We start from the raw sequence: 27632 nt of genomic DNA, 5'->3' as shown, positions 1-27632 counted from the left end.
GACGTCTGTTAATACAAAGATCTAATTTTTTAATGAACTCTAACAATGGTACGTTTATCATCATGCATAGAATTAGTCAGTAGATTGTCTCTTTAGATCCTGAGTAAGTCACCTTCTCCGCAGTTTTATCTTTGAAATTCATCTTTTAGATTTTAATCATAATTAGACTGAATATCACTGGCTTGTAAAAAAAAATGACCTCATGTTGCTAATAACATAAACTTGGTATTTGGATTATATCATTATATTAATTTCTTACCTTTCTTAACTTTCCAGGTTGAGAACATAATCCAACAAAGTGAAATTGTTTGACTTTTCAAATAAACAAGTTTGATGATCTGTTATCTCTTTTTCTTGCCTTGTATTTTTCATTTTAGGAATCATCCCAGCCATCTGGACTCCCTGAATATGTTAAAATAGTAGAAGTTGGACCTAGAGATGGATTGCAGAATGAAAAGGTAACTTGATATTAATTTTACACATTTATTTAAAAATACTAAATCTAAATATTTATTGAGTCTAAAGACATATGGATTTCATATATTAGATGATTACATTTGTTATTAGTTGGTACTTGAATTTATAAATCTTAAATAGTATTTGCTCTCAGTTAGGAATTAATTTTCTATTTATGCTTCAATAAATAATTTATGCAAATTACTTATAATTCTTAATGTTTTCTTAGATTATAGTTCCTACGGATACAAAAATTGAATTTATCAATCAACTTTCCCAAACTGGCTTGCCTGTAATAGAAGTGACAAGCTTTGTGTCTTCCCGATGGATACCACAGGTATGCAAATCCATAATTCCTTAACTAGATTCTTAATTCAACATTGACAAGATTTAGTGAACAGTGTGATATACATTGTGAGATTAACTTGATATATTTTGTAAGAGCATAGCAAATTAGTAATTATTAGCCCATGCATTAAGATACGATTAAAGGAAAACCTCTTTAATGAAATATATAAATTAAGTCCTAAAAAGTTATTTGGACTTAGTTGTTAAAAAGTTATTTGGAACTCCATCCTAAACCTTCAAGAGTGTATGGTCTGATATAGTGAGTAGAGGCTAAGACTCTTAATAGCAGTTTTGGGTCCTGTCCTCCATTTACCATTTTACTGACTTTATGAGTGATCTGAGTATATCCAGGTGATTTATCTTTTTTGTCTGTTAGAAGGAAGTAATGCTGAGTGTTGCCTGATACCTTCCCCATTATAATCCTATTTTAAGACGTGAGAAATGTAGATATGCTCTCTTTTTTTAATGCTTATATTTGCTAGAGGGTTATATATATTCATATATATTGATGAAAGTATACGTATTCATCAAAGACAAGGCAAAGGTAGTCATCCAGAATCTTCTCTTGAAGAGGATAGAGCCTTATCCAGAGTTGTCTGGCATATGGCAGCAATCATCACTTCTGAGACTTGGCCCTGATCTTTGAAACGTGATTAATAATTAGCAAACGGTGACCCCCACCACCACTCCCTTCCCAATCCAATTCTCATTCCCTGGATCCCTGGATTCCTTGGACCCTGTTCTCATTTCTTGGATCTTTCAGTCTCTGCCCAGCACTTAACTTCACTGATTATTTCTTCATGTGATTCCCTTGGTTTCCTCTATAATCCTTCTTCACTTATCCCTCTCCATTGCTCTTTTTGTCACCCCTGACATCATTTCTCCCACCACCAAGTTTAAGTTTCCCTTGAGATTCTTTAGTAATTTTCTCTGCCTGTGCTTTCCTCTTTGCCAATCCTTCCAAAATCAAAAGTTGCTTCTGAGCGGATGACAATTCTATATTTCCAGTCCTGCCCTCTCTGATAAGTTTCAGCTGGACGTGCCATTAGCACCTGAAACTCAGCAGGTTCAAAGTCAGACTCATCATTGTTGATCCTACTTTATGCTCATAGTCTAACTGTTCCTTAGGGAATCTTGAATTTGAATTCTCAAAAGTCTTTTATATCTGGTCAGTTACAAAAATCCTTCCTCCTCAGGAGAGCCTATACATGAGTCTCTTCTTTTCAATCCCATGGATGTATTAGTAATCCATACCCTTATGGACTGATTATTGAGATAGTCCCTTCAATGATATTCCTAAGCACTGTTTCTCCCTTCCTTATGTATTTTGCCTATTGCTTCTAAGATAATCTCCCAGAAATACTAGCCTCCCCAAACTCACAACCTCAGTTCTTTTGAACCTTCCTTCTCCCTGTTGAAAAAGTCTGGAAACCTGGCTTGAGGTTCAAGGTCTCCTTACCTGGCCCTACTTCCTTTTGCAGAAGCTCCTGGCAAGCCAAACTGCCTCTTGGTCCTACTTACATCCTGCCTCTGTAGCTATACAGCACTTTATCTATATTCATTTATGTACATCTCAGTTTCTACACTGCCCTGCAGTTATAGCAAGATGGTGTAAGAAGGCTTAAAACATTAAAGCCCTTTTAATTACAAGGTGTTGGAAACAACAGAAACCACAAAAGGATTAATAGTATTAGTAATACATCACTTTTCACAGAGTCAGTATTCAAATATCAGGGTTAGTTTGCTTTCTCCTCAAAACAAACTGTCACTTTTCTTTTTTTTTTTTTTTTTTTCTTTGCGGTACGCGGGCCTCTCACCGCTGTGGCCTCTCCCGTTGCGGAGCACAGGCTCCGGACGCGCAGGCTCAGCGGCCATGGCTCACGGGCCCAGCCGCTCTGCGTCATGTGGGATCTTCCCGGACTGGGGCATGAACCCGTGTCCCCTGCATCGGCAGGTGGACTCTCAACCACTGCACCACCAGGGAAGCCCAAACTGTCATTTTTCTTCATCCCAGTTGCCACTGTATATAATCCTATATATTTTTTGTAAATGTTGGCTGATGATCTGCTTCCCAGACTCTGAGAGTTATGGAGGTAGTGACCGTGTCTCTCCTGTTCATCACTTGTATCCCCAGAGCTTGGTGCAGTAAGTAGGTGCTCAATAAATATTGTGAAATGAATAATGAATCCATCAGCCTGAAACCATAATAACATAGCTGAATTCTCTGGCATGGACAAGTGACTCTTACTTTTTGATCATGTATTTTGTCTTGTGTTACAAAGGCCACAAATATTTTCCTTAGGAAGACACAAACAGTTTGATGAGACTAGACTTATTTCCTTGACTTGTCATTTTGTAAAATGTGAGCTATTATTATTTTACTAGCTGTCATGTGAGACCCTTTATCATCTTTAAGTCTTCATGACATTGCCTCTTTATTTGATTTAGTTAATGCTCTTTTCACGTATTTGATTATTGTTGGAGAGAAACTGGATACGCTGGTGTAATTTCAGAGTAAAGTTGAGGAAGGACAGGTAACATTAATGATGACCAACCAAAGTTATATTTCAGATTTTATATTATCCTAGTCCTTTTCAAGATACTTTTATTTCCCAATGGTTTTGTGAAGCTGCCTACAAAATACGCCTCTTGGCAACAGTAATGCTCAGGAAATTCTCTTATTCCACAATACTGGAATTGTTTGATGGATTATTCTTCAGTCTGATCTAGGACACACTCCGGGACATTTCAAGGGACGAGACTAGAGCCCCTTGCAGAGAGCCACTCTTCTCCTTGAACAGCTACTTAAAAGAAAAAGGGACAAAACAAAAGGAAGGCCGTCCCTCTGTGAGCAGTAATAGGAAAATGTTTTCTGACCTCACAGGAAGTAGATACATATGATGGGACTATAAAATAACATGATTCATTGGCTTAACCTATTGAGATGTAATGAACTCGGCTTAGGCTCAAAGTATTATGGAATAACTGATGGAGTTCCCCACAAGCTCGTGAGGACAGCTGTGGCAGGGCAGAGGTACCTCTGTTCTGTGTTCTGTCTACACTCTGTCTGGAGTTGGAGTAAGTGACTTAACCTTCTTGAACCTTTGGTATTCCAGCAATGAAGCCTGCAGCCTGGGAGGGTTTAGGGCAATAAAGCTCATGAATGGGTCCCTGTCTGTGGATGCCCAGAGTCCAGGGCATCTGGCTCCAACCAGGCTCATCAGTGTTATCTGAGCGTATGCCTGACCGACAGACAACTGACTGAATTATTCCGGGTTCCATGCAAGTCAGTTACCTTCTCTGTGATAAACAGCCTTTTTCTTAAAGATTGAAGTATGTGTTTAGTTTAAATATTGGCTTGGAAAAAAAATAAAGGTACTCATCCTTCAAATACTAAGGAATATGTTATATATTTCACTTTTAATACTCATCTGGTTACATGCATTCCAAGTCAAAAAAAAAAAAAAAAAAAGAAAAAGGAGTGTTTTAAATAAATCACATATCTGTAAAAGAGCAGTGTGCCTGGATCAAAGATAATATCAGATTGAACTTCCAAAGTTATAGTGGTCACATATTACATAGCATATCAAGGGTTTTTCAAAGAGCAGTCTTGAGAGCATCCCATGTTTTACAATTTGTTTTTCTATGGTGGTGTTTGGATCCTAGATTTCACTGAGCTTGCCTGAGTGAGCCTTTTCTATTGTTGTGTTTGGAGGTTATCTCATTATGTAACTGCTGATTTCGTTGTTCTGATGCTAATGAAAATGGCCTTAAATCAACAGAACTAACTCATAATGGTAATTTGAACTTTTATATTATAACCTCTTATTTTTTTTAAAAAAATTTATTTTTTATTGAAGTATTGCTGATTTAAAATGTTGTATTGTTTTCAGGTGGACAGCAAAGTGATTCAGTTATACATATATGTATTCTTTTCCAGGTTCTATGACCTCTCATTTTTTGAGAAAATGTCATGACACCAGGCTTGTCTAGCTCAGAATAACGTCTGAGATTTGTGACAGAACGATTTTAGTGCACCAGCTTACATGTAATTTTCTGAATAATTTCTAATCCTTCTAAAGATCCTGAATATGACTCAAAATTGGTATTCTGTTAATTCTCTGCATTTTCTGTTTCTTTCCCTTAAACGTGGGTCATGGGAAGAGTCCTCCGGTTTATGTTTAGATTGCTGCTTGCTCACTTATTTCTTTTTTTAGCATTTCCAAACGTTTTTACAGCTTCCCTCCTACTGTTTTGTTTGGCAACAGCTTTTCTAATTAAAGCAGCTGAAAGAAAAGTTCCACAGTAGCAGGGTGCCATATAAAACAGGATCTCACACCTATAATCTAAATGACCAGAGATGATAAAATACTTGCCATTAAAAAATACATGTTCTTTACAACTTATCTGGGAAAAGGGTTTCCTTAGAGTGACGTATAATCTAAGGACATTTGAAATGAGTCCACATAGCCCCTCACTTCAGTGGAGCTAACAGCAGTAAGAGTAGAAAGAAAATGTGTTTATAAAAACTCGATGGGTTTACTGCAACTTTGGAATGTGGCTCTCAGTAATGAGCCTTTTAAATCATTATAAATACAATAATTTTTGAAGGTGAACTAGAGTTTTCCATTATCTTTAATGTAGCCATTTTGTTTTAAACATGCTCATTCACATGAGTGATTAAAGTGAATACCATTTATTTAAAAATAAGAACACATGAAAAGTACAAGACACTGTATGTTTATGTCTGTCGTATACAAAGTCTCAGTTATAAATATTTGCTCTCCATCTCATTAACTTTTAACTGTTGGAATGGGTGGGTCCCAAGTCTGGCCACATCAGCAAGGGGCAGAAATAGATTTTCTCTGTAAAGTAGAAAGAAATATGCATAAAAGGTTGTAAAAATTATTTGCCAATCAGTCTAACACTTAAAAATATGGCCCAAGCACAGTGTAAGCAGGAAGGAATGCGTAAACTTTTCCTTGCCCTCCTTTTAGTGGTGATGCAATTAATGCTTTATCGGTAATGAAAACACATTTACTGGATTGAAGTTTAAGATTTAGATTTACATGGATAGGTGCAGGAGGCAGTCGCTTCTGCTCCTGAGCGCCCCCTGGCTTCTTTTTCTTGTTCTGCTCTTTTTGAGGGGGATGGGTGTGTGAAGAGGTAAGGAACGGGGTAATTTGGCAGAGATGTTGAGTGTGTGTGTGTGTGTGTGTGTGTGTGTGTGTGTGTGTGTGTGAGGGCGTGACTGAAGGAGAGAGAAAGTGGAAGAACTGGTGTGGAGAACTTTTGGGGAGAGCCCCGGAATTCTTTTGCTTATAAGGCACAGTGTCCTTGGCAGGGTAATTTCATCTTCTGCAAGTCTCATCCCCTATATCCCAGAGGAGTTGTCCTCTGCCATCGGCCAGAGAGGAGACTGGTGAAATTTACAAAACCACAGTTCCCATTTCGTGGGGTTACAGGAGTCCTTTCACCCAGATAGGCTAGTTTGGATATCACATGGTGATTTAGAATTGCAAAGGAGAGTGTTCCAAGAGACAAGCAAATATGGTATGTCTTTTATAGCCAAGCCTTATAAATTTTCTAGCATCACTTTTCCATACCATATTAGTTGATGTAGTTACAAAGCCACCCAGTTTCAAAGTGGGGGGGATCCATGCCACCTCTTGACTGGGGAGGGGCGTTGTAGAGGAGCACATGGGCGGGGAGATATCACTGGAGCCATTTTTCTAATCTGTGACACATGTCTTTTAAAATGATGTAGTAATTAATCTAGTTCTGCATGTGTTTTTTTCTTACTGATAATTAAAGAATAAATACAGCTGATAGAAAAGCGTGTTCTGTATTGTGAAACCCCCAAATTCCTCCCACACACACAAAAAAATAGAGATTTTAGTACTCTGAAGGCTGCTAATGTTTACCTGACCCCTATCCACTCCCTATATACAATTGTGTTGCCTCACATGGGAGTCAGGTTGGTATTTGAGTGATTAACCTGAAATGCAATATTTTAAAGTGGTTCCGTCCTTCAATTATGTCATTGCTACTGTTATCACAGAGGGCATGCAAATTGCCTAAAGCATAGTCACAGATTTTTAAAACACCTTTGTCTCTCTCAGAAAGGAACAGGGAAATATGAAAATGTTTTCTTCTTTTTATTAGGATGGTGAGCACTACATGTTTTTTTCTTTTTGAACTTGTTTAAGGTTATACTTTGGAACAAAATTGGAAAAAAAAATGAGTTGCTAGCACTGTACATATTACTTGGCATTCAACAGTAACTCATTCTCCACCTAAGATGTAATTTCACTTCTGTGTGCAAAGCAAAAAGCAAAGCTTATAACGAAAAGCAATAATGTCACAATTTTACTGGTTAGATTTTATTATTTTTTTCACATCGTAGGGTATAATTCAATATTTTTTTAGACTTTTTTCCACATGAGGCCAAAAACTATGATTCTACTCAAAGATTTATTATGCTCAAAGATTTACTATGCACTGCTTTTCTAATTGCTTAATCTGATCAATTACATTTTGACTAAAAATTTGTTTTTTTTGGTCCTTAGATTTATGAAATGTACCAAAACTGTTCAAATAAAATACTTTATCTCACTTTTTATTCAATTATATTGTGTTTATCAATTTTTCTAAGTTTACCCATGAATGAAACAAACTTTCAAAGGCATTTTGATCACATGAAAATTCCATTTTTGTATCTGATTAAAATTATATTAAAATTGGACCATGAATTATCAGTATGCAGCGATAGTTTGAAAGGTCTTGCATATAATACAAGTGCATACAAGCTGAATAGAGTACAGTTTGGCACAGAAAGACTTGATTCTAACTTTTTAATGGCATTTTCTGCATTATGCTGATTAGTTTGTCAATCTCAATCCAATTTTTTTTTTTTTTTTTTTGCGGTACACGGTCCTCTCACTGCTGTGGCCTCTCCCATTGCGGAGCACAGGCTCCGGACGTGCAGGCTCAGCGGCTGTGGCTCACGGGCCCAGCCGCTCCGCGGCATGTGGGATCCTCCCGGACCGGGGCACGAACCCGTGACCCCTGCATCGGCAGGCGGGCCCTCAACCACTGTGCCACCAGGGAAACCCGCAATCCACTTTAAGAGAAGCAGAGTTTGTCCTGTGGACCAGATTCCAAGGAACTAAAGTATTTCCTGGGTTCCACGGTTATGACTCTCACAGGAAGAATCACAGCCATTAGTGAAAACCAGGTTTAAAGTTTAAAGTGTTAAGATTAAATGTGGACTGTTTTGATCATAAGTTTTAAGTATGCCAAGCATCACTTGTTTTTAAGAATTCACGATCCTTGTACGTTGAACACTGAAAATGAAACATATACTAATTATTTTAAAATTGATTATGGTTTTAAAAGACATGTTTTGTTCATATATTTATAAAGATTTATTATTCCAGTTAATTTTTTAAAATAAAAATAATGTATTTTTTCCTAATTTTTAGATATACACACAGACAGACAGACAGACAGACAGACACACACACACACACACACTACATGCACACTGATCTAATATTGCCTGGTTAAGTTGCTGGAAAGTTCTCTAGGAGTCATATGGAATAGTAAACATAGGAAATTAGATAAATCTGAATGCTAGAAGTAACATTACATTCCAAAAATAATATTAAGCAATAAGTTAGTTTTATATTTCAAACTGACACATTAATGAGACATATATATGCTAACATTTCACTTCTTCCATATTTGATAAAATAAAAGGAAAACAAATGTATATTTTTTTCACTTAGAGTAAATATAAAACATTTGCATTCTTATACTTAAAAATTTTTATCCAAATTCATTTATCCTGAATATCCAATTTATCAAATTAAAGGCTGATTGGAATTATATTTTTAGAATAATAGAATATTTTGTAACATCTATGAATTTTAGCTATTTGTTCACTGTCAATGTATAGGACATTCTTTTGAAGAATGCTGTTCATTTTATAAATATCTTGGATAACTTCAAATTTGCAAAGGCAAAAGTTCAGAGGTTATAACTGAGCTGCTTTAATTGTTCTAGGCACTCACATCCTGTTTGCTTTATAAACTAAATTAAATACTCTTTGAAATATCAACATATTGAAGCAAATTCACGCTAACAACTTGAGAGCGTTAATACTACTTACTCCAGACCTTGTACTGCTGTGATGTGGGACTATCAAGAAATTTGTACACTGTTCTTAGTCAAGACTGATGCATCCTGTATTGAATTCAACTTATAGTATATGGTAAGAAACATATTTCTTAGTAATCCCAAAATAGTTATTTCTTCACAAGTCCTCCAGGTTGTAGGTTTCCTGAGCTTTCAGTGACATCATTATGTCTGGTTAGAAATAACAACATACACATTTTCTGACAGAAAATCTGAGACCTGACTCTTACTTATTTCTGATAGGATTTGGCAAAGTATTTTCACCCTTTATGCCTTGGATTCTTTCCATTCATTTATTCACCCATTCACTGCTTTTATTGTGTCTCTGTTAAACACTGCATTGAATTCTTTTTTGTAATCAAAAATTGAATAATGTGTGGTTGATAGCAATATCTGTATAATGATCCAATTGTAAAGTTAAAATGGGTAATGGGAATGAAATCACTAAAAAAAATTGACTCATATAATGGGGTTATAAAATCAAGTGAATATCTGTAAATGAGCTGTCATAAAATATAACCTAGGAATCCAAATATGTTAAACAGTTTATCTTTAAAAGGTTGTCTGCCCAGGCTTTTTAAGTTTTGTCTTCTGTAGTGCTTAGCCAGACAGAGCTCTTCAGAGCCATACGATGTCAAATCATTGCAGTTAGATCTTACAGGCTATTGTGACTGCATTGCTTGCCAGCATAACAAGAACTTTTTTGCTACAGTGCTCTCTTATTGCCAGTGAGATGGTCTGCCTCAAACCTCCCAAGCTTCCCCTCTGCTCACCAGCACAGCTCTCCACTGTGGGCAGGAGGGCTTCCAGAAGGAAATGTAAGTATAGAGGGGAAAGTCCATTTACAGTCATTGAGAATGAATACAATTAGACACAGTATTTTAAAAGTCACTTCTGCTCCCATGCATGAGAAATAACACTGTTGACAGTGTTATTAACAAACACAAAGGCATGATATATGAGAGGCAACACAGTTGAATGGAAAGAAAATTATACTGGGAGCTTTGAGACTTCTTGCCCCTACTTCAGAGTCATGTTGGGAACATGATTGTTTTGACATGGGGCGACCAGGAGGGTGGTCACCAAAGGCATTGACCCGAACAAAGAATCACTAATGCATATTTGTTATGTTTGCCTTAGGAAATGGGAAATGTTATTGAATAAGATGACTCTGGTTTCTCTGTCTGGAACATTGGTCTCCCAGTGTATAACCCACAAATCCATTGGGTAGATTGGGTTTATTTTATAATTTAAAAATGAATATTTGTAGACATTAATAGATTATGATGAAAATGGCTTGCAGGTTTCACAGTAAAAGAGTGTGGGTCATGTATGCTACTTGCTTGGGTCACTCCTGAGAAGCCTGCGCATTCCTTCCCATAGAGGGCGGTACAGAGGCCCTTAGAACACAAAGGTGATGTTAAATAAGGAAACACAGGAAATTATACACCAGCCCAAATTAGTTTTAGGCTTCTGGACTTAAGAAGTTTTGTGAGTACGGTGTCAGACCATTTTAGCAGTGGCAGCCAAGACAGGGTACTGGGTAGGAAAAAAAAAAAAAAAAACTAGATGTTCAATTTTCCAGAGATTTCCTGTGTTTATTATTGTAAGACTGTGATTTATTAAAACTGTCTTACTTCTTCAAGCAGACCAAGATTACCTCTGTGCTACTGAGGCTAAGATATATGGGGTTTGTGGAAAGAGTCTGTGAATGAGACAGGGTTACAGTACCCAGGCTATAAGCTATTCATGGCTGGATAGAGCGTTTTCACTTATGGCTGTCAGGAAGGGTGCTTAGTCCCATTTTTTTTTCTCATGGCTGAATTTACGAATGTGTTACATTTAAGAGGAGTTACTGCTCAAATTGAGTTTTGAGTTATAGGTTCTGAAACCACATTATTTACATTTGTATAGTAATCTGTGGTATGTGTTGAAGAAATGACACATCCTGTAACCATCCTTCCTGCTGCATAAGGACAAGTATTACCATAAGTGAGATATCATCTAGCCAGTGGAGATAGTATGCAAACACCTTCTGATATTGTCTGCTCATCTTGAAGAGATCTGAATGCTGTCCTGGGTGATGGTGGGGTAAAAAAAATCCTTCAAATATATTAAAAAAATATTATTCAGCACAGTGTATTAGTGAGGGTTATAGGTCCATGAGGATAAATCTATTTCCTGGCAAAATTTAAGATGGTTTATTTAGCAGAGACTTTATAAAAATAAATATATCCAGAAATATTATGGATATAGCAAGAATAAGACATACCAAACTGAACTCAAATGGTAAGGAAAAGAAATACTGTAGACACCATGGATCTTTATTTCAGATAAATTCTTAACTATCTTGATGATATGACTAAGAGCGAGGTAGGAAATTTCAACCAGTCTTGGAGTCTCCGAAATGTTATTAGTTTTCTTTAATCAATGGAACTTTTTTCACCCTGGATGAAACTTTATTTAGAACCTCAATATACGATACAGACAGAAAAATTACCACAAAATATTTGTATAGTTTCCTCCCAAGAACCTGGATGGGGCCCTAGCAATGTGCTCACCTGGTCATGTGTTTCAGTAAAATTTACAAAAGTTAGAGATTTTTGAGTTTTTTTTTAAAGGCTCCATTCCAAATAGCAATAATTTCAGATCCACAAAATCTGGATTCATCTCTGAATAAAAATAAAATGAGGTGTCCCATCTTGAAGCAGGTGTGGGTGGGCTTGGATGCATTGATTTGACCTCCCTTCAGCCTAACTGGTGGCCTTTGTGACTGAAACCACGATTCCAAGATTTTTTGATGTCTGACATCTCCTGAGAATTTTTAGGAACAACAGATTCCTGGGTCCTTTGGCTGAACAGAATCAGAATCTGTACTAATGAGCCCAAGGAATCTGTTTTTTTTTTTTTTTTTTAAGAAGAACCTCAAATAGTTTTGATGATCAATCCAGTTTGGGAGACATGGGGTTTGATGAAAAAACATACTCTCAAAACTGTTCAGCCTGAGGGTGGGATCTTTCTAGAAATTCTTCCCTTGATATTGTCGTGTGAAAAATCTTGAGCAATGACTAAGATGAAGAGAGAGAAGATATTTAGACAATATGGAGGATGTGCTTAACAAAGAGGAATTAGAGAGTGTGCTTTACAGTCAGATAGGGTCCCATCCCTTCTCCCCCACTCACTGGATGATTTGCCTCATCCTTTCCATCTCTGTCTACTTCTTCTACAGAAACTGTCCCTCTCATTGGGTGGTTAAAAATTTTTGAAGAGGTAATACACTTAAAGGACTCAACACATAGAGACCTTCCATGTAGACCAGCATAAAGTAAATGTTTGCTTTTATCATTATAACCATCATTACTAATAATAAAATCTTAGAATTAGTGGAGAAAAAGAATCATGATTCAAAGTGGATTGAACTCAAATTGAATGCAAACTAGAATAAAGGGCAAGGAGGAGAGATTTCAGTTCAATTCGACAAGCTTTATTAAATGTCCCTTTTGAGTGAAGTGTTCAGGGAGCTAATAATTTAGTTAGGGAGAAAGATACATAAATCAGTATAAATTATACAAAATTAGATAAGAGTAACTATAGATAGATAGATAGATAGATGATAGATAGATGGATAGATATACACACAGAGAGAACTATGGCAGTAAACAGAGGTGGAAATCAAGCTTGTTGTTGAGAATGTCTTATAAGAGGAGTTTTTAAGTTGAATATTGTGAATATTGGAGGATGAAATAAATTGACTAGCTGAAAAAAGGAATGGTATCTTATTAAGAAAGACTGTCTTTTCTCTTGCACCATTTATCAAGATTTTTTTATTATTATTATTGAGAGGTTAGGAGGGTGTATTTCAGTTTAATAATTCATTATTTGTAATATCATGCTAAGATACAATCTAATACTTTGTGATATGTAACCTTATACACAGATATATTGTTTTAGAAGAATTACTGTAGTTTTTGTCCTTCCCAGTGAAGAATTTTGATATATATATATATTCTGTTCTATGTGATTTTCATAAAAAATAAAAGCAAAAATATGAACACTTTATTTATAATTGTATATACTATATATTGAATATATTTCTGATAAGAAAGGACTTCCATTTAATTTGACATTGATGCCAACTGATTCATTCACTTACAGTTTTACAAATGTGATGTTTGGAACAATTTTCTGTAGACTAACTTCTGGCTCTGTATATTTTGAAACTTGTTTTTCCTCAAATATTTACATACCTCTGGTGCCAGATATCATAGGACTCTTGGCTTAACTCTAGAGTGACACTTTTAATAGAAGGTACAGTTGAATACTCTATTTTATGTTATACAATATATTTTATAGATATTAAATATATGAGAATATTTACACCAATATTCTTGGAGAGCACAGCATTGTGAATTCTCCCAAGTAGCAAAGTCTGTGCCTGGATTTACACATAAGGAAAATTAGGAGTTTGGGATTAACATATACACACTACTATATATAAAATAGATAATCAACAAGGATCTACTGTATAGCACAGGGAACTATACTCAGTATTCTGTAATAACCTAAATGGGAAAAGGATTTGAAAAAGAATAGATATATGTATATGTATAACTGAATCACTTTGCTCTACACCTGAAACTAACACAACATTGTAAATCAATTATACTCAATATAAAATAGAATTTTTTTTAAAAAGAAATATAATATAGCAACCTAAATGAATTAAATGGTCTTCCCATCTTTATGTGCATTACTTGAAGACAATTACAGGAGACTCACTCTATAGATTAGAGCAAAACTGTGTGTAATTGTCCTTTTGTCTTCTCTTCTCACACTTCTTCACTGCTCCAGAGCAGTAAAATAATCTTGCCACAAAAACAAAGCTCCCAAACCCATCCTGTCCCTCTCCAACATCATGGCTCTATAGATTACTTAAATTTTTCTGGCTATCTTGTTCTCTTTTTCCTACCACTTCTCACCTTCCTCCTTCTCCTTCATACATCATGACAAAGAATCAGGAGAAGGACTCTTGTTAGATGGCAGGGGAGGGAAATAATTTGAGTCCTTTAACACGTGAGTGGAGGGAAGGAAGGAAAAGTGGGTAAAGCTCACCCATTGATGGTGCTTGACTTGGTCATACTGACTGGACCAGGGCAGAGAGAAGAGACGAAGCAGAGTTTTATATTTAGGTTGCAAAATCCAGTGGTAAAAGAAGTGGTCAAGTTATATAACTTTACCGATATTGCTGTAAAGATGGAGTATCTTACCTGGATTTTAGATTACATGGATTTTAGATTCTACTTACATGGATTTTAGATTCTACTCTAAACACATTTGCCATTTAAAAACAGTGCTAACTTCAACTCTGAGTAATTCTACTCCAACACACAATACAGTTGCCTCACCAGAGCCACCATGATGTATTGAATAATTTCTGTGGTGATGCAAAACAACTCAATTCCTCTCAGGAAGCTTGCATTCTCCTTATTGACTCACTGAGTTAAAATAATAAAGGAAAAAGGTTTATGTGTCATACAAGTGTGTGAGATTTCACATAAAAAATTTATAGTAAATGCACCTCTGGAACTTTGTGACCTGTACAATGTGATATCTATAATTATATTTGTTCTGGAAAAAGGAAAAAAAAATGTTCATTAGTGATTAGATTCTAAATGAACGTCTCACACAACATATATTCAGTTGGAACTGAACAAAATTTAGTCAATGAATATTCTGTTTTCTCTATCAACTGTTATTCAGAAGAGAGGTAAAGCATATAGATACTTTTACTTTTCATTTCATTGGACTTGAAAATGAAAGAAGGGTATGAATTTAAAAATTAATTTCTATAGAATATCTCACTCCATAATTATCAGAAGAATTTTAATAAACAACTATGTTTTAAGTTTGGGCTTATTAAGCCCTTTCCTTTTATAGTATACTAGAGTATAATTTATCATAGAAATTATATTTGCATATATAATATATGAATAGTTGTGCTTTATGACTATTTTTTAATAATTTCATACTTTATGCATAGTCTTGCTCCATTAAACTCTATGAATATTTTGCTCCTTTAAAAAACAGTCTCCTGAGTTATTTACATTTGGCCTAGATAAGGGTTAGCTTAAATATTTGTCATTATTCTACTTTAGGTTGCAAAGAAAAGTACTTCCTTACCTGCTTCATAGAACTTCAGATCACATGGCATTTGTATTATTTTGTATTTTTGGTATGTACACACACACACACATACACACACATTTCTCACCACTAGCCTGTGTGTTATATGTATATGGACTGCCTCTGCTTCATTTTTTAATGCCATAATGTTAGATATATTGTAAGTGTATAAAATGTTGAAATGAGTCAATATTCAAACATTGAAGGGCATTTAAAAAGTCCATTTTTAAGGTCTCACGATATTTTAAAATTAGTTTTTGTATCCACCAATGACAAATTTTATAGTCTATTTGTAAAATATATACTCATATGCATTATTTTGAAATTCCAATAATCTCAGGGAATTCGGATGAGCACTTAACAATGCTTAAACTATATTTTAGCCATTGCTGTTGTCTGGAGAATGCATTGAAAGCATAAATATTTAGGAGAGATTATTGTATTCAGATAATGACAAAGTATTAGTAAAATGTTTAACTATGTGTAATGTGGAGTGTCCAAATATAATCACCCCATGATCGAGTTAGTAGCAAGTAAAATAAAAGCTCTAAAAATTACATTCTAATTTTTGTGATGCTTTGCATATCTTTAAGATGCTTGCAAATTGTTGCACAATTATTGTGACTACTTGAATCCATATCAAAATTTGGATATCTAGAACAATTGATTCACCATGCCTGTTTGATTGGCTAGGTAGGTATGGCCATTCCCACACCATGGCCAGATGAAGGCAAATCCTGTTACTAACTAAATAATGGGAATTTTTATGATCTTAAATGAAAAGTTACAGCAAAATCTTAAAAATATGTTAAATCAAACCAGATGTAGAAAGATTTTGTTAAGATGTCAAAATAGTACTGTAAAGGAATAATTCTATTATTGTTTGACTAATAGTTAGACTTTAGACATTAAAATAACATCAAGATTGAAGTATAATATAAACTCACTGAGTAAAAAAATAAAGTAAAGCAAGGATTTTATACCTTTAATTGAAACCTGCTCTATTTTATTCACTGTAATAAGATTATATCCTATCATGATTTCCTAAAGCTCTTTACATAATTGTCTTTATTGACCAAATTTAGACAGAATACTATTATGTCTTAAATGACCTCATTATAGTGTGGCTGTTTTTAAAAAGGAAAATATTCTGATTTTTTGGATTCTAATTAAAGTATTTATCATAATTTCATTAATTTCATTAATTTCAATGATTATCAAAGTTTAGCTTTCATGACCTGGGAATTTGGTTACTGTCATCTCTGCTTATTTTCTAGTTCTGCTGAATGAAATATCTATTAAGTCACAGTTTAATTACATAAATTTCTACATAATGATTCAAGATTTTTGTTAAACCACATATAGAGTGAAATAATCACTTACAGGTTAATATGACCTATATTTCTTGAAGATTAAAATTTGTCTTGTCTCCTTCATGCTGTGATGCACTGCCATACCTTATTTAACCGCATATTAGTTTGAGAAGCACTCTTTATTGATTTCTGTTATCATGTTAATGTAAATGTGTCTCATAAATAAACATACTGTGTTTAGTTAGACATAAGTATTAGTAATATCGATGAACATTATTCTCTAGTAAGAGTGTTTTAGATTTCATTACAATGTACTAAAACTAGCAACAACTTTACTTATCTTTCTGATTGAAATTAGGAATAAGTGTTCTAAATTTTTTATGATAATTTGTGAGTGCTTGTTTGCATATACATGTGTGTGAGAGAGAGAGACAGAGAGAGACAGAGACAGAGAGACAGAGCTCACACTCTAGCCTCAGACACAAAGGCTAAATTTGTGGATATATAATCAAGAACTGTGTTGAAATCTGCACAAATGTTAACTATTTTAAAAAGAAGTTATAAAAGAGTGAGGATTACATTTTTGAGTAAAGTCACTTTCCTTATACTACCAGCCACTATGTCCTATTAATTTTTCTCCAGTACTTCCATTCCCAGTGCCATTTCAGTGCAGTGGAACTTGTCACAAGCTGCATCCTCACCATTACCTGAGAATTGCCTCTCTTTTCTCTTGACTGCCCTCTGCACCACTCCCAAGTTAATCTTTCTAAAATACTGCATCTACCCCAGTCTTCCCTTGCTAATTCAACACCCACTTTTCATGGCTTTCTATTGTCTTCACAATAAATCCTGAATTTTTAGAGTAATGTGAACCTAACTCAAGACACATCAAAGTGTGTGGCCCCCTGTCTTAACTTATAATCTATTTCTTGACTGTTTACCAATAATCTTTTCTAGCTGGATAGTGTATTCTTACTGCTACACCCACCTCTTCCTCTTTTCCAACCCTATTGATTTTTCAGTGTTTCAGCCTTTATGGCTTTGTAATGAATTATCTGAGAATTTAGTGTTGTCAATAAACATTTGCCATGCTCATCAAATCTTAGGGTCAGAATTTGAACAGGGTACAGGAGCAAAGTTTTCTCTGGTACACAAAGTCTGGGGCCTCAGGCTGAATCATCTGGAGCTCCTTCAATCACAAGTTTAAGGGTTAGGGTTAGGGTGATGGTTAGGGTTAAGGTTAAGATTAAGATTAGTGTCGACTGTTGGCTGGGGGCTCACCTCCTCTTCACATGGGACTCTTCATGTGACCCTCTTCCTGTGGCTGCTCTGCAGGAGCTAGTTTTTTTTTTTTTTTTTTTTTTTTTTTTTTTTTTTTTTGCTGTACGCGGGCCTCTCACCGCTGTGGCCTCTCCCGTTGCGGAGCACAGGCTCCGGACACACAGGCTCCGCGGCCATGGCTCGCGGGCCCAGCCGCTCTGCGGCATGTGGGATCTTCCGGGATCGGGGCACGAACCCGTGTCCCCTGCATCGGCAGGCGGACTCTCAACCACTGCGCCACCAGGGAAGCCCAGGAGCTAGTTTTTCTCAGAGCATATCAGCTGACTTTCCCATGGTGGCTCCCCCCAAGGAGAAAGCCATATAGAAGCTCTATCCTTTTTCATAAGCTAGCCTCATAATTCACGTGGCATTATTTTTGCTGTGCTCTATTTGTCGGAGCAATCACAAGCCTGCTTAGGTTCAAGTGGAGGATAAATAGCATCCACTTCTTGATGGAGATCGGTGAGGTTTTGGAAGAACATGTGGGATTGGAAATACTGCTGTGGCCATTTTAAAAAATTGTCATTATGTTATATTAGGGACTGTAGTTCTTATCCCATATACTCTTTTATTTTATTTTTTATTTTTATTTATTTTTTTTTTTTTTTGCGGTATGCGGGCCTCTCACTGTTGTGGCCTCCCCCGTTGCGGAGCGCAGGCTCCGGACGCGCAGGCTCCGGACGCGCAGGCTCAGCGGCCATGGCTCACGGGCCCAGCCGCTCCGCGGCATATGGGATCCTCCCAGACCGGGGCACGAACCCGTATCCCCTGCATCGGCAGGCGGACTCTCAACCACTTGCGCCACCAGGGAGGCCCCCATATACTCTTTTAAACTTTCCTAGATTAGCATAGGCCCTGCTAACCTTTCCACATTCGGAACTCTTATAAACTGCGCTCTTGTTCACAACCAGTATATTTTTTTGAATTGTTAACTTTCCTAGTGCATCTCTTTGATCTCCCCAAACATATTGCCAATTGCTCAGTGCAAGGATGTTACTTTCCAGTGTTTATATTTCCCACAGGGCCTAGCATAGGGCTTTGGACACAGTTGATGTTCAATAAACCTCTAGGGTAAAGTGAAATAGGCTTTGAATAAAATAAGCTTTGGCTTTTATGCATCGTAGATGTCTGTGGTGGATGATCTTTGTGAAGGATGCAGCTATGGGGTGGGCAATGGTGGCTGTGATCCTAAGAAATAAGTGAGCAAGAATCACATTTTAGACAGAATTAAATGTGCTTGGATTGAATGAAACATGAAAGCTTAAATGTCAACAAGGCATGATGGAAGTCAGTGGAAAGTTCTTTTTTGCATCTTAAGTATTTAATTTTAAATTTAAAATGTATTTAAAAATTCATTTAATTATTCCAAATAATAATCATTGAAAGTATTAAATTGAATTCTACTGGCATTTAACTCAGAGTCAATAAGACTAATGGACCCGTAAGGGTAAATATTGTAACATTTCACATTAAAAAAAATGTGTAGCTATGCTAATAAAAGCATTTATACTCTAATTTACTTTTATTTCCTTTTAAATTAAAAACAATACATGCTTATTTTAACAAGTCAAGGTATATAGAGAAAAAACAAGTCTTCCCTCAGCCGTTCCCATACTGAAGATACAAAGTTTGGTTTGGTGCATGTTTTTACAGCTTTCTCCATGTTCATTTTGTATACTTTTCATTGTTTATATATTATTCCTTATATTTATTGTTCATGCCATAATTTATTATTCTCCAATATGCAAAGCTCATGGTTATGTCAATGGTAATTTCTCTAGGTGATGATTATGGGATTTGATCATCAGTTATTGCTCTAGGAGTCTAAATTATAGACTTTGTAGCAAACTGGTAAATTTGATATTTTAATTCAAAGTTGGCTTTTTTAATAGATTCATAGAAAATATACAAAATAAAGTCTTTGTAGGATAAGTTTCCTGCTGTGTGCTCCATTGTATTTATTTGTTCACGTTATAAGAACAAATAGTAACTCAAGGATAGAACTACATAAAGCATTATGACTGTTACTAACTAAAACCAATAATATACTAAGGTCTCAACCTTGTTAAATTCTTCTAATGGACATGTGTAATTTACACTTTACTAAATACTGTAAAATTTCATATGTTAAAAATTATTTGGATGTACAACTTTCATGTGGAAGGTAAATGCACAGCCTATGGCCTTTCAAACTCTTCCCACTATCAGGGGTATTGGAGTCTTGACCATAAAATGAAAGGAAGAGAATAAAGATCAGTCAAGTGAAAACACCAGAGTTCAGAATTCCTGACTGTCTGTAATCAGTTACTTAACTAGATCCTATTATGTGAGGATCTTACACCCAGATCTCATTATTATGTATTTATGACATTGAGAACTACTTATCTGGCATGGTTTTGCTATTTCAAACATGAATTGATAGAATATAATTGCCTGTATTATTATAACCTCCTGAAAAACTAAAAGCATGTTTGATAGAATATTCCAAGTCCCATATCTCTATATAACTATTATGTATTTAAGATGGCAGATCACACTGAAGTGATGAAGGGCATTCGTCAATATCCAGGAATTCGATATCCTGTCCTTACTCCTAATCTTCAGGGTTTCCACCGTGCTGTAAGTGTGCTACTAATTTTTCTAAAACTGATATGCTTCTTGTTGTAAAGATCTTTTCAAAGTTAAATTGGTGTGATATGTGACTCCCTTGTTATCCTGAATAAATACTATCACTAATACCCGTAATGTAGGTACATGGAGATCAGTGAAATTGTGGCATTGTTGGGACTAAAATGCTCCACATAATGGCTCTTCCAGTCTAACCATTCAAGAATTAAAATACAGAAATACAATTACCCATTTTGATGAAATTCTTTTGAAAGTATATTTTGTGCTCCCCACTTAAACAAGGAATACAAAATATAACAAAGATTTCCCAATACAATATTATAATTATTAATATTATTGTAGTGGGTAATTATTTTTGTCACTTTTTCTGAGGTTGCTGTTGTTCTCGCCCTCTACATGGAGCTAATCACTGTCTTTGGAATTGCCTCTACCAACTTCCCTTATTTGTCTTCCAGTTTGTTTCTTCCAATCCTATGTGCCTTGGGAATTTATATGCCAAGAAGCTTTCATAATTACACATACTAGAAGAATCAGTGTAGTTTTAAGTAAAGGCTTGAGGTGTTATGTTTACATGGCTTTATTGTAAAAGTTGAGCAGCAGCTATTTTTGGTGTTAATGGATATTTTTCATTTTTGTATTTGTGACTAGGTTACATGAAGTTGAAATTGTGGGTGCTAGTTGGTGTATCACCTGTTAGTGTATCTTGTGAAACCACTTTTATTTGAATTAATACAAATTTTATCACATTGTAAAGAAAGAGACATTTTAAGAAATTATAAATATTGCTGTCATCCGGTCCTAAAGAAGTAGGGAATGTAACCACCTTGAGAAAGATATGAGAGTACACCCTCAGGGTAGCTTAGAAAGTAATAGGAGAAACCTTGGCTTGGGAGTCAGGCAAGCCTGTGTTTGAAACATGGCCCAAGAACTTTTATTAGCCTTGGGACCTCCTATTAGTGTTTTAGCCTCTTTGAGCCGCAGTTTTCTCATCTGTAAAATCGTCATAATAATACTTCATTTACAAAATTGTTGGTGGATTAGAAATAGGGCATGCAAAATACAACATCAGCACATAGTAGGTGTTCAATAAATAGTACTTTAATTTAGTTAAATTAAAAAAAATTAAAAAGTGAAGTATAGTTGATTTACAATGTTGTGTTAATTTCTGCTGTACAGCCAAGTGATTCAGTTATATATATATATATATATATATATATATATATATATATATATATATATATATGTTCTTTTTTAATATCCTTTTCCATTATGGTTTATCATAAGATACTGAATATAGCTCCCTGTGCTATACAGTAGGAACTTGTTTATCCACAGAATTTTAATTTTAAAAGTTAAAAATTTATTTTGGATGGAAGAGTGGAAACCAGTACTTTTTTAAAAGGAGGAGAGATGACAGGATTTTTTTTTCTTAATGTATTAATAGGGTATCAGAGAGAAAGGGGAATCTAGGCACAGTGCTAGAGATATATTAATAGAAAGTCTTAAAAATCCAGCTGGAAAACTAGGAGGCTTGACATTGAAAACAAGCACTGGGAAGCCTGGAGGAAGGAGAGAAGATGGCCAAAGGGGCAAAAGGGAGAATTGATTAGGTCAACATTTTGGATTTGAAGACTGGCAAGAGGATTAAAGTCTTAAGACACACAAGACACAAGAGGGAAGGGATATGGGAACAGATGTATAACTGATTCACTTTGTTATAAAGCAGAAACTAACACACCATTGTGAAGCAATTATACTCCAATAAAGTTGTAAAAAAAAAAAGACACGCAAGAGTTTGGTTGTCACAGTCAAGGTATGAAACAGTGGAAGTGAGGTTAAGGGTAGGGAGAAAATTTGGAGCAAAATCTAAATGGTGACTTGGAAAAAATATTTTTCTGTTGGATGGTAAGAAGAGAAGAAAAACATAAAGCATTTACTAGCCTCACTTTTAATAATTAGGTAAAAATAAAGTTTTCCATAGATATCAAGTGGTTTCATTAGGGTGCTAGTATTTTCCATAATTACAGTTAAACTATTGCTGAGGATAACTTTTAGGAAAGGCAAAATTAAATTGGAACGTCATCATTGTATATTCTGTGATTTATGAGTGTTGTAGTTTGTGGAATTATTGTGCTATCATAAAATAATTTTACATTTCAGAAGGGTGTATGCAGCAAGTTGAGAAAAATCTAATTTTAAATTTTAAGGAGAATGTTAAAAAAAATTAAGTATTCCTTTATAGAATAGTTAACATTGCTTCTGCTGCTCTTGTTTATGTTTTTGGAATTACTAGCTTTGGCCTTTGATTTGTATTTTTCAGGTTGCTGCAGGAGCCACTGAGATCTCCGTTTTTGGTGCTGCCTCTGAACCCTTTAGTAAGAAGAATATTAACTGTGCTATTGAAGAAAGTATGGAGAAGTTTGAGGAGGTCGTTAAGTCTGCAAGACACATGAATATTCCAACACGAGGGTACTTATGAAATCCCACAAATTCTATTTAGTTCATTAACATCAACTGTTAAAACTCTTTATGAACTATCTAGACATTGTTTTATGACATATAATAATATACATAGGGTATATTATTTATACCCTGATCTTATGTGATCAGGGCCATGATTATATACTTATTACTATAACTACCTCATTAATATCAGCTGATAATTATGAGGGCATATCTAGCCCTTATGTTGTCATGCATTTGAGGTCAGAGGGACCAAGATTGCAACTGACATTGTTACTCATTTTATTAATTCCAAATTATCCAAATGCAGTCATTTTTGGATCTCAGCCTAGTGTAACTGGATAGATTGTTATGAACTCATAGTAGCATTTGGAAAAGAATCATCTAATGTGGTTTCCAAATTTTTAAATGTTTTTAAGAACCATGCTTTTTCTTCAAAGAATATAGTGTACAGAAATTCAATAGATTATGTAAAACGTAAAATTGAGAACTGCACTGGGGCGCTGGGCCCATCATTCTACCCATTCAGCCTCCCCTTAACAGCTGACTTCCAGGTTTTCTCTGTGTGACCCCCAAAGCAAAATTATTTGGGGAAGGAGAAGAGAGAGGAAACTGGTTTAGTTCTTGCCTGCTTCCAGGCCAGCAAGGGAGCATCTAGTGCAAACAGGCTCTATACTCAGGGCCATGTCTGTGAAATGTATAATAAATTCTCTGTTACTTAAGAAAGAAGTTGTTTCTCAGACATTAGCTAATTTTCTATTTTTATAATTATGGAGATATGATAAACATGCCATATCATCTTCATAAATTAAAATGCATAGTGTTTGTAACAGAAGGCTGAGTGCTGTCACTGGGCTTAGATGCCTGTTGTATTTCCTATGGTTGAAGTAAGCAAAGTTCATAGTGGCAAGAAAGATTCAGTCATTAATGAGAAAGACAAGTGGATCCAATTTGGAGTGACTGGATTAGAAAAGGATTGGAATTCAACCAAGGTCATTTGGAGAGCAAGTAGAATCAGATTACACCATAATTAGCTATCTTGTTGGTTTGCTTCCTTTTTTTTAACTTCTTTTTCCTTTCTCCTTAGTAAATTTCCAACATGACTTTTTAAATATATAAAGATATTTTTGTAACTGACATGCATACATAACATGCAGAGGGCGTGCAAGAAAGTTTAAAAGCCAAGATAATGTATTTCCATAGACAGAAAATAAAGGATGTCTCTTCTTAAGGCAAAAGTTACATAACCACCATCAAAAAGGAGAGATGTCCTTTAAGTTTCTAAATTCAAACATACATAAGTTGATTTGTCTCTCTTCCCTTTAAAAGAAAGGGAAAAATGAAGAAGCTGTTCTTCTATTTCAATTTATGTTTAAATGTGGAGTAAAGTAATTCACATTGGAAAGTTGAAAAAAACACAAAACTCTAAGAAGTCAGATACATGTAAGCTTATGCTTCAAATGCAAAGTGTTTTTTTTAAATGTTGAAAGATGGATGTGAAAAAATTATATAATAACAAATTTTATCATTTTACGTTTTATAAAATAGAATAGGTAACTTAATAAGGCTAATAGAAACCCTAACTCCCCTTTAATACTGATTGCTGAACATTTAATATTGTCATATCAATAAAGAAACTTCTAACCATGCTACAACTAAGAAGTTTTTCAGGCTTTGATAAGAAGAGTACAGAAGTGCAGATGGATGAGAGGTCACCCACAGCCAAATGAAATCAGTGAAAGTACATCAGACACTTATTGTAGTTATACTGTAGACAGATGTATGTTTTCCAGCACAGAATTCCTTCCTTCCTTTGGAGCACAAGCCCTCAATTTTCTGAAACACTAGTCACTTTTAGAACTATGCCTTCAGATGGATGGATATGAGTTCACTATTTGTGCAGTTGAAAATTATCTTCTCTCCCAAACTTTTACAGAGTTTAAATTAGATTTTATTTTCACTGGCAATCTAGATGGTAGGTACTCATTATTAAAAGTCATAGGCCATTGGTACTCATTTAAGGGAAAGAGCCATGCTCAACTAGTTGAACCTGAAGTAGATGCTCCAGCCAGTGTTACTATGGCAACAGCTGCATCAACATGGATCATCACCCAGAAAATGTATATCGCCAGCTGCTGTCAGATTTAAAGGCCATGAGGCAGGACAAATTTTATAAAGGCTCACTAAAGCCATTTAAGCTTCTATAAAAACAGTAAAGTTTCATATGTTCTAAATAGCAGCTTTTATTAAAATTATGAAGGCTATTGTTTGTTTCCTCCCCTCCCGGAAACACACACATACATTTGCCTATGTACACGTTTTTATACATGCTCTGAACTTTATGTAACATATGGGACGCATTGGGGAAAGACATGGTGCCAGATCGTTGACATAAAATGCAGAGTCAGCTAACTACTGCTGCACATACATTGTATGTTCGTGAGCAATGAAATGTCTACATTTTGGACTTCATTCTTTAATGTGTATTTCACATATGTTTAAAAAATATAGGTTATTTTTCTCTTATCTGTTTAATTTTTAAAGCATTAAAAAGACAGAGAAAAATAGAAGCCTGTTATAAATTTAATCACTTTCTTTCTTTTTATCAATGGCATTTATTGAAAGAATTATCTCTTGGTTTGTCAAAATCTGTTTAAAATTGAAATCCCTCTGATATGAAGTAGTGTTCTCATCGATCATATAAGGCATTCAGGTTTTTGTTTTAAATTTTATTTTATTTATTTTTTTATACAGCAAGTCCTTATTAGTTATCAATTTTATACACATCAGTGTATACATGTCAATCTCAATTCCCCAATTCAGGCATTCAGGTTTTATTCCTTTTTGTTTGAAGTGAGTATCAGCTTCTCTTTAATGACGTCACAAGAATCACATGCTCACTCTTCTTGTGAAAATATTAATTTAGAAAGGAAACTATCCCTAAGGTGCCTTATTCATTTCATTATTAAATGCTTATAAACATGTTATAAATTCACAAAGTCAGCAGGTGTGCATATAAAAGCAATGTGCTTTTACATGATTACATCTTAGGCCTCTTCTATAAAGTGGCCTAGAATGATCTGATCCATGATTAACTTCCTGAAAGTCTGAGCCTACTGAAAGTTGAAGGAAGTCAACTGATAACATTTTTTTTAGGAGCCAAACAAAATTATTCACCCACTGTTAAAGAAATACAAATTGCAAAAATATTTCACTGTGAACTGTCAATGCTGAATTTATTCTCAAATTCCCAGAAAAAGTAGACATACAAAATAATGAGAAGGAAGAATAAAAAGCAAATTACTGATTAAACTAATATAGATAGCCATAGAAAACTTTTAGGTATGGAAAAACAAAGACAGTTTTAAGATGCGATAATGTTTTGCAATATGATTAATATTGCAATGTGATTAATATTGATAGGTATTTTGGAGGAGCCAAGGAATCAGGTTTTCATAGAACCATAATGAGTCTAAGGTGCATATTTTATATAGCTCTTCAACTACTGTCACCTTCATCACCTACTTTCTTCTTATACAAAACCAATGAAAACCCAATCAGCTTTTAAATGCTTCTGAATAAAATTTTATCATTTATATCAGTGACCAATTTCTTCGAGGAAAGACCCTCAATGTTAGGAAATTCTTCCTGTGCTAGTTATTTTTGACTGGTTGCCTAACTCTATATAATTTCTAGCCTTTAAAATGGCAACCATTTCTAACAGCTGTGAAGTCAGGGCTCAGTGTTCTTTCTCAAAATGGTCAGCTTTCACTGGATTTCCCTTGGAGAGAGAATTTGTAACTCAACACGTTTCTTCAAGAATTTGCAGCCTACTTGTTTGTTAGCCAAACCATCTAGGTCATGTGAACATGTATTTTCTATCCTTCCCCAGCCTCATGCAAAATGTCATTATGGATCCTGATCCTGAAATAGCAGCCTTATTGAGTAAGATAATGAGCCTCCTTGTTTAGGGCTTAGTGTTTTATATACACAGTGACTGGCAGGCAGTGTTTCTCATTGATGAAGCAAATGTGTTCCATCAGGTAATCTATCCCAGTGGAATTCACTTGCATATATGGCACCATCTTCCTATAAGTGGACAGCTTATTGGTCAAAGTTTCTTTCCAATTTCTACTGTTAAACTGAGACCTTTGCATTGGCGTGGAAGAGCAATTCAAATCATCATCTACCAAAATATGGCACATGAAACTCGAACAGTGAGACATCTGTTAAAGCTATTTTCTTTTGTACATATGTTTTGTTTGAGTTCTACTTAGTTTAGCCTAACATATTATTCTGTCACGGCTGTCTGCCAGATAACACATACCCAGCTACAGTTAATATGTGTAAGTTGTGTTTGTGAAGTTACATCTAAATAGCCTTCATGTACAGCTTTTGAGCAAGAATGTGTTTTGTTATTTCTTGTGAAATTTGCATTTTAGAGCAAAAGGAGAATTTTAGCAGAATTGCTTTTTGAGACCAAGGGAAGGTCATTATTTCTTATATCGTCCACAGAGATAAGTGCATGATAGGCTCTCAACTTTATTTATAAGTGACTTGTTAATAATGGAATACCATTTTATATTGTTTATAGGTTGATATATTCTTCACGGGTACATCAAACTTGTTTCTATATTTAAATGTCTTAATTACCTTTAATTGACATTACATGTCATCTCATCTCATCACTCTTGGCATTGTTTTTCTCTTCTGAGGATAGGA

At 35.0% G+C, this 27632-nt stretch overlaps 1 protein-coding gene across 3 annotated transcripts in view; it reads left to right on the top strand.

Moving 5' to 3' along the window:
- HMGCLL1 (3-hydroxy-3-methylglutaryl-CoA lyase like 1) overlaps positions 1 to 27632 on the top strand; it is a 136224-nt gene that overhangs the window by 41184 nt on the left and 67408 nt on the right. The window contains exons 2-5 of one of the 3 annotated variants that reach the window (XM_060110213.1): positions 378 to 458; positions 686 to 793; positions 20343 to 20438; positions 22768 to 22916. In XM_060110213.1, the coding sequence (XP_059966196.1) occupies positions 378 to 458; positions 686 to 793; positions 20343 to 20438; positions 22768 to 22916 (434 nt within the window). The remainder of the gene's footprint in view (positions 1 to 377; positions 459 to 685; positions 794 to 20342; positions 20439 to 22767; positions 22917 to 27632) is intronic. The other 2 variants (XM_060110214.1, XM_060110215.1) reach the window with 2 other exon arrangements.

The sequence above is a fragment of the Mesoplodon densirostris genome, chromosome 10 (assembly GCF_025265405.1).
Source record: "Mesoplodon densirostris isolate mMesDen1 chromosome 10, mMesDen1 primary haplotype, whole genome shotgun sequence".
Taxonomy (NCBI): domain Eukaryota; kingdom Metazoa; phylum Chordata; class Mammalia; order Artiodactyla; family Ziphiidae; genus Mesoplodon; species Mesoplodon densirostris.
This window is presented reverse-complemented; position numbering and strand designations above follow the sequence as displayed.